Source organism: Podarcis vaucheri (assembly GCF_965113315.1).
Source record: "Podarcis vaucheri genome assembly, chromosome: 2".
NCBI lineage: Eukaryota > Metazoa > Chordata > Lepidosauria > Squamata > Lacertidae > Podarcis > Podarcis vaucheri.
The window spans coordinates 34,107,449-34,118,366 of NC_138760.1; the positions used below are offsets into that span (position 1 = coordinate 34,107,449).

The 10,918-nt window shown below is 48.7% G+C and overlaps 1 protein-coding gene across 1 annotated transcript; it reads left to right on the forward strand.

Moving 5' to 3' along the window:
• The first annotated feature begins 33 nt into the window (after positions 1 to 33).
• On the forward strand, positions 34 to 10,000 carry SGSH (N-sulfoglucosamine sulfohydrolase). The gene is made up of 8 exons (XM_082210949.1): positions 34 to 176; positions 2,140 to 2,300; positions 2,417 to 2,522; positions 4,198 to 4,351; positions 4,727 to 4,883; positions 5,352 to 5,433; positions 7,898 to 8,101; positions 8,812 to 10,000. Exons 1-8 carry the CDS (start codon positions 59 to 61, stop codon positions 9,369 to 9,371), a joined length of 1,542 nt encoding a protein of 513 aa, XP_082067075.1. The 5' UTR covers positions 34 to 58; the 3' UTR covers positions 9,372 to 10,000.
• Positions 10,001 to 10,918: the final 918 nt, after the last annotated feature.

Below are 10,918 nucleotides of genomic sequence, written 5' to 3' on the forward strand. Positions count from 1 at the left end.
GAAGGGGAGAGGCGCGCGCTCTGCCCGGCGAGGAAGGGGCCTGGGCGGGTGTCTCGCCATGCCGCTGCCTGCGCGGAGATGGGGGGCGCCGCCGCCGCCGCTGCTGTTTCTGCTTCTGGGTCTCTGCTGCGCTCGGAGGGATCCGGGCAGACCTCGCAACGTGCTGCTGATCGTCGGTGAGCGAGCAGATTCGGGGGCCCAGCCGGGGTGCTGCTCTCTGGAGATGAAACCCACGCCTCCCCCTGTTCCCCACTCAGTTCGCCCTCGCGGGAAATAGCCCTGAAAGTTCTGAGGAAGGAAGTGGGAAACTTCGGGGAGGGGCCGGACTTGCGCCCCCCCCCCCGCAAACCCAGTATGGACTACGTACTAGGCGCTAAGATATGTCCCACAACCACCATTCCCTTCTCATGCCCCTCTTCGTTGGGGCACTTGGTTCACCAGTCAGACCATGTTGCCAACTTCTTTTCAGCTAGGGCTACTGTGCTGTTAACAGAATTCAACAGGCGCAGCTGTTCCCAGACTGGAGATGCTATAGGCCTGTGTTCTGCTGGGGGGGGGGGCAGGGAGGCCTTGTGGTGGACACTGAAGAGCTAGACGGGTATTAAGAGATATTGGGGTTTAGCCCATAGCTGTCATCTTTCAGATTTGAAAATAAGGGATCAGCAGCCTCACCTGTCCCGGGGACAGTCTAGGGGATATCTAACAATCCGGGATAGCAGTGGGAAACGGCGCTGGAATAAGGGAATTTCCCGCAAAAAAAGGGAAGGTTGACAGCTATGGTTTAGCCATTGGTAGCGTCAGTGAGTCAGTATGTGATGATGATAATAATAATAATTATTATTATTATTTATTTATACCCCGCTCGTCTGTCTGGGTTCCCCAGCCACTCTGGGTGGCTTCCAACAGAATAGTAAAATACAATAGTCTATTAAACATTAAAAGCTTCCCTATAGAGGCTTGGACCTATGCCTGCCTGCTCTAAAGCATACCCTCTCACATTTCTCCAAGAAAATAGGGACGTCCTAAGAAAAAGTGAGACATTCCGGGATCAACTTCTTTAAATCCTGGACTTTCCCTGGAAAATAGGGACAATTTGAGGGTATGTCTACAGGATTTGGTAATACAGGCCCAGCATTAACCAGGATTGTGTGAGATTTGTGGTATTCGTTTCCCCTTTTTCTCCTGCTGCAGTTCCTCCTTTGTCCCACAAACTGATTCATATGGACCTGTTGGGTGGCTCAGATTCCAGGGTTGACGTTTCCACTGTGACTGCATGACTCATTTGCTTGAGCATCTGGGGGTAATGTTGCTTATGGGTACTTCCACACAACAATTTATTCAGGACTCAAGTTTTTGGTTTTTGCAGAGGCCACACGACATCATCCTCATCAAAATGCTGTTCTATAATATCTTCTCATTTAATCTGGATTTACCATTTTAGCAAAAAACAAAACCATTAAGTAAAGAAAAAAACAACGGTAAATCCAGATTAAGGGCAGGGATGGGATTTTGATGGGTATAAAGGTAAAGGTAAAGGTACCCCTGCCCGAACGGGCCAGTCTTGACAGACTCTGGGGTTTGTGCGCCCATCTCACATCTATTGGCCGGGGGCCAGCGCTGTCCGAAGACACTTCCGGGTCACGTGGCCAGCGTGACAACGCTGCTCTGGCGAGCCAGAGCCGCACACGGAACGCCGTTTACCTTCCCGCTGGTAAGCGGTACCTATTTATCTACTTGCCCCCGGGGGTGCTTTCGAACTGCTAGGTTGGCAGGCGCTGGGACCGAGCAGCGGGAGCGCACCCTGCCGCGGGGATTCGAACCGCCGACCTTTCGATCGGCAAGCCCTAGGCGCTGAGGCTTTAACCCACAGCGCCACCCGCGTCCCTTTGATGGGTATAGTGTCATGTTATTGCATGCATTCACAATAAAGGGTGCTGTGTGGAAGCACGCTGTAAATTGCTTGAGTTTGGGGTGCAGCACAAATTCAGTTTTGTTAGGAAGTTGGGCACTGCTTGAGTTGCAGAACCTGGCCCCCAAACCCCCAGCTACCTGGTTCATAGCTACCATTGTTCATAGGCAACAGTGGTGTTGCAATGGGACACTGATCTCACAGCTTGACCTCTGACCCTTCCATGGCAGCTGACGACGGTGGCTTTGAGAGCGGCGTGTACAACAACACGGCCATCAACACCCCAAACCTGGATGCCTTGGCCCAGCGCAGCTTGATCTTCCGGAATGCCTTCACCTCCGTCAGCAGCTGCTCCCCAAGCCGGGCCAGTATCCTCACAGGCCTGCCTCAGGTAACACTTGCCGAATGACAATAAGGGAACTGCTTGCTCAGTCCTTTTCTATCACCTTGGAACTCCCTTTCCTGCCTGCCCTGCTCATATTGTGAATGGTTCTCTCTTATCTACAGCACCAGAATGGGATGTATGGGCTGCACCAGGATGTGCATCACTTCAACTCCTTTGATAGTGTTCGGAGCCTCCCCCTGCTGCTTAGGCAGGCAGGGATTCGGACAGGTAAGCTGGTGGGAGCAGGAGAATTCCTCCCTGCAAATTCACCTGCAGCTCAAGATACCACTCATCTTCTTCTATAGGGAATCTGGGAAGGGAGCCTCCATACCACACAAATAATTTTAGTTCTTTTTGCCTTGCAATCAGCTAAGAAAATGAAACTTACAAGAAGCAATAAAACCATTTTTTAAAAATGCATGCATTGCTTCTCTAATTCCTAGTTTATAATGTGTGTTGATGAGTTTTAGCCCCAGTTATGTGGTTGTACATAGATGGAGAAAGGATTCTATTTATTTTATTTTTAAAAAAAGTTTTTCTTGTTTTGCAAAACTACATGCCTTGTCTCTTTTCAGGTTGTACATTCTTTCTTACACGTCAGTTACATTTGTTGTGAGACATTAGTGTTGAGTACAGTATAAGGTTGGGGAAGGAGAGAAGGGGAGGCTTGTATTCTTTTGTATAGTGTGCGTGTGGGGTTTTGCGTCAGCATCAACTGGGTAGGTCCTATTTCTGTTCGTATATTGCATTTCCTTGCTAGTGAGAGGTATTGTGGGGCAAGGTGTGCTTGGTTGTCTGTGGCCGGCTGCAGTGGGGTTTATTTTATTTACCACAAAGCTTTCACCAATGTTTTTCTGCCAAGGACTGCCCTCCCATCATGGGAAGGGGAGGAGCTTCCATCATCCGTGTTTTGGAGCATGCTCAGCCCACAACAGAAAAGCAGGTTGCATATACGTGTATACATGTCTTCCCTGAGTACCCCTTCACTCAGAACCTGGCTCACCTTGGCACAGATGAGAAGATGTGAGCCTTCTCATGTCATGCTTGGTACTGGGATACATACAACACCCAAGTACAAAATCCCAACAGGGCAAGCATTGTATGTGGAAGGTGCTGCGTGCTATATAAATAGTTCCTCTCTAAAATCCATGGAAAGTGTTCCTCTTTGTCACCACCTTCATGTATTCTAAAGGAGAAACCAGCAATTGTTGCACAGTAACACAATTTTTCCACATATACAAATATGGCTATTTACATGCATGTACTTATGCTGAGTACAAAATGTATTCCATGTCAAATATACCATATATGAAAGAGACTGGTTTTAAAATAAAGGTTAATCTGAACCAAGCTTCTCCAGAGCTTAGTCCCCAATCTTGTTTTCCATAGCAGAGGCTAAGCCTTGGCACATGGGAATGCATTCTGTAGATGCTTAGTCTCCCACCACCCAGTAACCACATTCAGGCCATACACTTGCATTCCTCTCCAGCTGAAACGAGGCCTACATTTATGCAACCATATTTGCTTGCATCTCTCCCATTTGGGATTGAGATAGCCTGAGCCTTGGCAGGAAGTGCTGTTTTAGGAAACCACAGTTCTTGGGAGGCAGCCAGTAGCTCTTAGACAGCAGAGACTTTGTGTTGGATTCATCCAGGGCAGGCTTCCTCAACCTCAGCCCTCCAGATGTTTTGAGACTACAATTCCCATCACCGCTGACCACTGGTCCTGCTAGCTAGGGATCATGGGAGTTGTAGGTCAAAAACATCTGGGGGGCTAAGGTTGAGGAAGCCTGATCCAGGGTAACCACTAGCTCCCAAGTGCATCAGCGCGCTGGCGGATTTTTATGTGATCTATTAGCTTTTCCTTGCTATTGCATCCGACTGCTGGCGTTTGTCTGCTTCAGGGATCATTGGGAAGAAACACGTTGGGCCAGAGGCTGTGTATCCCTTTGACTTTGCCTACACTGAGGAGAACGGCTCTGTCCTGCAGGTGGGGCGGAACATCACCCGAATCAAGCTGCTGGTTCGGAAATTCCTCCACAGCCAGGAGGAGGAGAGGTAAGAAACCATCAAATGGTGCTGGTATTGCATTGCAGGATCACTACCTGTGTAGACCAGGGCACTCTGGAATTTAAGGATGCACAGCCATCAGTCACAGTCTACATGTTTGTTGCAGGGAAATTTACGCAAACCTGAGAGGCGGCAAAGAGAGCTTGGGGGGAAATGGTGGTGTTTATTTCATGGAGGATAAAAAATCAGCACAGAGGTTCAGCAGAAAAACTGAAGGGAACAGAGGCTGAGGGCTGCAGTTAGCAGAAAGAGGAACCTCAGCAAAGCTGGAGGACGCCCAGAGTACTTTTGCTAAAAGTGGTGGAGGTGATGTTGTCTCAGGCGTTTGAGTGCATTCACACCACCTGCATTTTCAACTGGCAGGCCTTTTTTCTTGTATGTTGCTTTCCACGATCCACACCGCTGCGGCCACTCCCAGCCCCAGTACGGAGCCTTCTGCGAGAAATTTGGCAATGGAGAGCCTGGAATGGGCTGGATCCCAGACTGGAAACCCCAGCACTACAGCTCAGATCAAGTGCAGGTGAGACATGGAATGTGAGATACAAGAGGAAGGGTGGGATATAGATTTAATACGTCATTAAGTAAAAACACGTGGGCCGGATTCAGCTACCCCATTCCACTAGCAGAAGCCGTCACGTGGGCTCCTCTCCCTATGTGCACCTCCCCATAACAGCGCACAGGGGAGGGGAGGGAGATTGTTCAGCCTGGCAAGCAGAAATGCATGTGCTGATGGATCGATCTCCATAACGCTGCATTGAATTCTGCCCTTTTCTCCTCTGCCATGAAATGCCGGGAACACGTGCAGCATCCTCTAGCCCTCCCCATTGCCAGACCAGGAGTTGTGCAGCAGATCATTTGCGCCCAATGGAGGGAGGTTAGCCATGGCCATTGCAATTTCTAGGTAGTTTTGTGGGCCTTTATTCCCTTGGTTTCCCTTCCTGATGTAGCTTCTGGTAACAGTTGCTTTTCTCCCCCTTTCTGCCCTCAGGTCCCATATTTTGTACAGGACACACCAGCTGCTCGTGCGGATCTGGCAGCTCAATACACAACCACTGGGCGCATGGATCAAGGTAGGGTGGTTATTGAATCAGAGCAATCCTGCCTGCAGGAGTGGAGGGCAAGGCTGGAGATGCAGCGCTCTTGAAGCAAGAGCGAGAGCTTAGGTGTATTTCAGGGAGAGTCTGGCGCATTTTTGCACATTTGATATACTGCGTGGCATCTCTTGTGCCTAAGGACCTAAGGGAGTCCTTCTGGAGGAAGAGGTGGCAATCAAGTTCTCTTCAGCACAGGGATGCATGTGACCTCCAGTTACATACATGTGCTCAAGTTGCCCTTTAAAATCCTGGAAATCCCAGTGAGGAGTGGAAAGAAAGCACCAAGCGACTCCAGACATTATATCTATGAATTTCATTATCTTCAGTATTTGTGGTTAGCAATATCCAGACTTGGCTGCCCCAACTGAGTGAAAATATTTCATGCTGAGCAGCTGGATGAGCTGCTTTTGGCTGCTGGAAAGCCTGGGGAAGCAAGTCTCATTCCAGTATAGTGGATGTGGACAGGCTGCTTGGACGCGTGAAACCAGCCACCTGTCTCCTTGATCCTTGCCCATCCTGGCTAATAAAAGCAAGCCGGGAAGGGCTGGGCGATGGGCTCTGCGGGGTGGTGAATGCTTCCCTCTGTGAGGGAACATTCCCAGATCTGCTGAAAGAGGCGGTCATTAAACCGCTTCTTAAAAAACCATCTTTAGACCCGGCCAGTATGGCCAACTATCGCCCAGTCTCAAATCTTCCATTCTTGGGCAAGGTGATTGAGCGCGTGGTTGCTGAACAACTCCAGGCACGCCTGGAGGATGCGGACCATTTGGATCCCTTCCAATCAGGATTCAGGCCTCATCATGGGACTGAAACTGCCTTGGTCGCACTGGTTGATGATCTCCGGCGAGCTAGGGACAAAGGTGAGAGTTGTTTCCTAGTTCTGCTGGATCTCTCAGCGGCCTTTGATACAATCGACCATAACATCCTTCTGGACCGTCTAGAGTGGTTGGGAGCTGGGGGCACTGTTATACAGTGGTTTCGCTCCTTCCTCCTGGGCCGTGTTCAGAAAGTGGTGGTGGGGGATGAGTGTTCAGACCCTTGGGCCCTCACTTGTGGGGTGCCTCAGGGTTCCGTCCTCTCCCCCATGCTTTTTAACATCTATATGAAGCCACTGGGAGAGATCATCAGGGGGTTTGGACTGGGTGTCCATCAATATGCAGATGATACCCAGCTCTACCTCTCTTTCAAATCAGAACCAGTGAAGGCGGTGAAGGTCCTGTGTGAGTGCCTGGAGGCGGTTGGAGGATGGATGGCGGCTAATGGATTGAAGTTGAATCCTGACAAGACAGAAGTACTGTTCTTGGGGGACAGGGGGCGGGCTGGGGTGGAGGACTCCCTGGTCCTGAATGGGGTAACTGTGCCCCTGAAGGACCAGGTGCGTAGCCTGGGAGTCATTTTGGACTCACAGCTGTCCATGGAGGCGCAGGTTAATTCTGTATCCAGGGCAGCTGTCTACCAACTCCACCTGGTATGCAGGCTGAGACCCTACCTGCCCGTGGACTGTCTCGCCAGAGTGGTGCATGCTCTAGTTATCTCCCGCTTGGACTACTGCAATGCGCTCTACGTGGGGCTACCTTTGAAGGTGACTCGGAAACTACAGCTAATCCAGAATGCGGCAGCTAGACTGGTGACTGGGGGCAGCCGCCGAGACCACATAACACCGGTCTTGAAAGACCTACATTGGCTCCCAGTACGTTTCCGAGCACAATTCAAAGTGCTGGTGTCTCCATCCCCATCGTTCTGCCCGGACGCTGAGGTCCAGCGCCGAGGGCCTTCTGGCGGTTCCCTCATTGCGAGAAGCAAAGCTACAGGGAACCAGGCAGAGGGCCTTTTCGGTAGTCGCGCCCGCCCTGTGGAACGCCCTCCCATCAGATGTCAAAACAATAAACAACTACCTGACATTCAGAAGACATCTTAAGGCAGCCCTGTTCAGGGAAGTTTTTAATGTATGATATTTTAGTGTGTTTTTTTTGTTTCTATGGAAGCCGCCCAGAGTGGCTGGGGAAACCCAGCCAGATGGGCGGGGTACAAATAATATATTATTATTATTATTATTATTATTATTATTATTATTATTATTATTATTTTATTACCTTGGGTTACAGACGCTTCAGGTTACAGACGCTTCAGGTTACAGACTCTGCTAATCCAGAAATAGTACCTCAGGTTAAGAACTTTGCTTCAGGATGAGAACAGAAATCGCGCAGTGGCAGCGGGAGGCCCCACTAGCTAAAGTGGTACCTCAGGTTAAGAACAGTTTCAGGTTAAGAACGGACCTCCAGAACGAATTAAGTTCTTAACCCAAGGTACCACTGTAATTAGATGCTGACGATGAAGCTCCCATCTGATCAGAGTGGTTCATGGTGCAGACAGGAGTTGTTGGTGAAGGCTACAGGCCTTTGGCGCAGCACCCTCAGGTCTCTTTCTGTGGCACATGTAGGCATTGGTCTTGTCCTAGAGGAGCTGAACAACGCCGGCTTCCGCAACACTACCCTTGTGATCTACACTTCTGACAACGGTATCCCCTTCCCAAGTGGCAGAACTAACCTGTACTGGTCGGGTACGGCTGAACCCCTCCTCGTCTCCTCGCCTGAGCATCCCGCGCGCTGGGGACAGGTTAGCAGTGCCTATGCCAGCTTGCTAGGTGAGAGCCACTGAGTTAACGACTTCTGTATTGATGTCGGGGAAGTGTGAGGTAGGGGAGGGTTTTGAATGTGGGGGAGAGACTTTGGGGGTGTCCAGACAACTGCAAACTGGCTTCCATTTGCACTCATTTGTTCTGTGTATTTATTTTTAATTTACATTTATTTTTTATGCTTATCCAAAGCTGTAAGATTTAAAAAAACTTCCAGTTCTATGTCCTTCAGTTACATATAGTATTCACCTATTAAACTCCCAACTATTCTATTTTCTGTAAGCCAATATTTTTTTCCAATTTTCATTTTTTTATAAAATAATTTTTATTTCATTTTTCCATTTTTAACATCTAAATATTCAAATATTTTTTCCAATCTTCAAATCCAGATATTGCAAGTTTATTATCTTTCAGGCAAGAAGTCCATAAAAAGTTTCCAGTCTAAATGTGTTTTATTTACTATGCATACTGCTGGATTGCAAATTAAATCTCTAAAGCAGTTTAACAATAACAAAAAGCCGTTTACACCGGGTTGAATTGTGCATTTTAAATTGTTGATTTTTATTGTGTTGTTTATAGTCATTTTAGATTGTACGCCCTCTGGGGAGGAATTTTTTCTTTTAATTGCGGGATTGAGCCACCTACATTGGCAGGGCTATTTAAATAAATGTTGTTATTATTATTAATGGATGCTTGATGTTTCCCCTTCCTCTCTGTAGACATGACCCCCACCATTCTGGACTGGTTCTCTGTGCCGTACCCCAGTTACAGCCTCTTTGGGAAGCGGATGGTGCAACTGACTGGGAAGTCCCTGCTGCCAGCGCTATCGCTGGAGCCAGCATGGGCCACAGTGTTTGCAAGCCAGAGCCTCCACGAAGTGACCATGCACTATCCCATGCGGGCCGTGCAGCGGGGGCCCCTGCGCTTCATCCACAACCTGCAGAACCGCACGCCTTTCCCCATCGACCAGGACTTCTACGTGTCGCCCACATTCCAGGACCTGCTGAACAGGACCCAGGCAGGGCAGCCCACACACTGGAACAAGACCCTGCATGGCTACTACTACCGGGAACGCTGGGAGCTGTACGACCACAGCCTCGACCCCACGGAGAGCCGCAACTTGGCTTCTGACCCCCGCTATGCCCAGGTCCTGGAGGAGCTCAGGGGGCTGTTGCTGAAATGGCAGTGGGAAACGGACGACCCCTGGGTGTGTGTGCCCGACGGCGTCCTGGAGGATAAACCCAGCCCCCAGTGCCGGCCGCTGCATAACGAACTGTGATTTCCCCCCTCTTCCCTTTTGTGGTGGCTGCTAGTTCCTCATTCATATGAGCAGCGCTAAGGAAAGCTCTGACTTGCAAAGGCTTGCAGTTTGCAGAGCTAAGCACTGTTGCGTTTGCAGCTGTGGGAAGAGCTGGAGTCAACAAGACGAGGGTGGTTTCTTATGTGCATGCCTTCTTAATTGCTGCAGACATATCAACCGTCCTAGCCAGCCCCCCACTGCCAAAATGTTTGCTGCCAAAGGGAATGATGTCGCAAGTGCCTAATGGAACAGCCAGCAAATGCTGCTCTACAGAATTGGGCTGGTCCCACCCAGGCTGTGATTTGCACATTCAGAAACAGTGCCTTTTGCAGGAACGTCTACAGGAATGCGTTAGGCCTAGATCTGGTTGAAAAAATTAGGAGAATACACCGTGCAGTCTTCTCAAGAGGATTGCAAATGGAGTCACTTAAAAGCACCCAACTCCAAAATCTGCCAGTAGGTGGAAAGCTAACATGCAGTTCCTCTCCATGAATTTCAGACTGCTACAGGCCTATGAGACAATTCTAAACATTAAGTTTGAAAGAGCTTTTTATGTGGCTCCTACTGAATATTCAACCAACAAATAAAGCAGTAGATTACTTCATTGAGCTGATAGCCCTTCCCTTGTTACTACAGCAATGACAATCACTAGAATGTCTTCTAGTTTCTCCCACACTTGCTGTTTGTCTCTTCAAGTTGAGAATCTGGAAAATCCCACAGAGATTTGGGTTGGGGTCACCATAGCAGTGGTAGGCAATAAACATATATAAGAGTGTCCAACAAGGATTTTAGTTTAATGCAAGCAGCAGAGCTACCTAGCACTGTGCTGTTTTACAAAATGAAATAAAATCAGGAGATATAGATTTGCTTTATCTGTTGAAGTAATTGAAAAGAGAAAGTGGAAGGTAAACCAGGTAAGAGACAGCTTGAATGAGTATGCAGTTGTTTACAAGTATTGTATCTAGAGTCTCCAGATTAAACACCTGCAGTGTATTAATGTTGCAAGATGCTTGAGAATCAGGTGCTGACAGAAGGCCAGAGAGATCTGGGATACCCAGTACATTAAAAGAGAGGCCACAAGGGTCCCTTATATTCTGGGGGAGGGAAATGTAGGGCATGAGCATAGCAAATCATACAACATCCCACCGTTCTTCATTTGTACATGTGTTAACAGTGTATAGTGAGTGGCATATTTATTGAGATCTGAAAGGTCGAATCCTTTGCCTACTTGCCCCATTGAAATCAAGGGGTCTCTCTCGCTTTGGCCCCAAAGCACCTTCTTTTCAACATTTTAAGCAAAATGCAGGGAATAATGTGAACAAGCCCATTGGGGACAAGCCACAGAATGAAATATGTCTGAATTTTTTTTAACTCAGCTGAACGATGTCTTGATTTTCAGTGGAACAGAATCAGAATCATAGAATCATAGAGTTGGAATAGACCACAAGGGCCATCGAGTCCAACCCCCTGCCAAGCAGGAAACACCATCAGAGCACTCCTGACATATGGTTGTCAAGCCTCTGCTT

Coding starts and splice junctions, on each gene's coding strand:
- SGSH (XM_082210949.1), top strand. CDS start 59: ATGCCGCTGCCTGCGCGGAGATGGGGGGCGCCGCCGCCGCCGCTGCTG. Junction 4,352..4,726: donor CACAGCCAGGAGGAGGAGAG/GTAAGAAACCAT, acceptor TTCAACTGGCAG/GCCTTTTTTCTTGTATGTTG. Junction 5,434..7,897: donor CACTGGGCGCATGGATCAAG/GTAGGGTGGTTA, acceptor TGGCACATGTAG/GCATTGGTCTTGTCCTAGAG.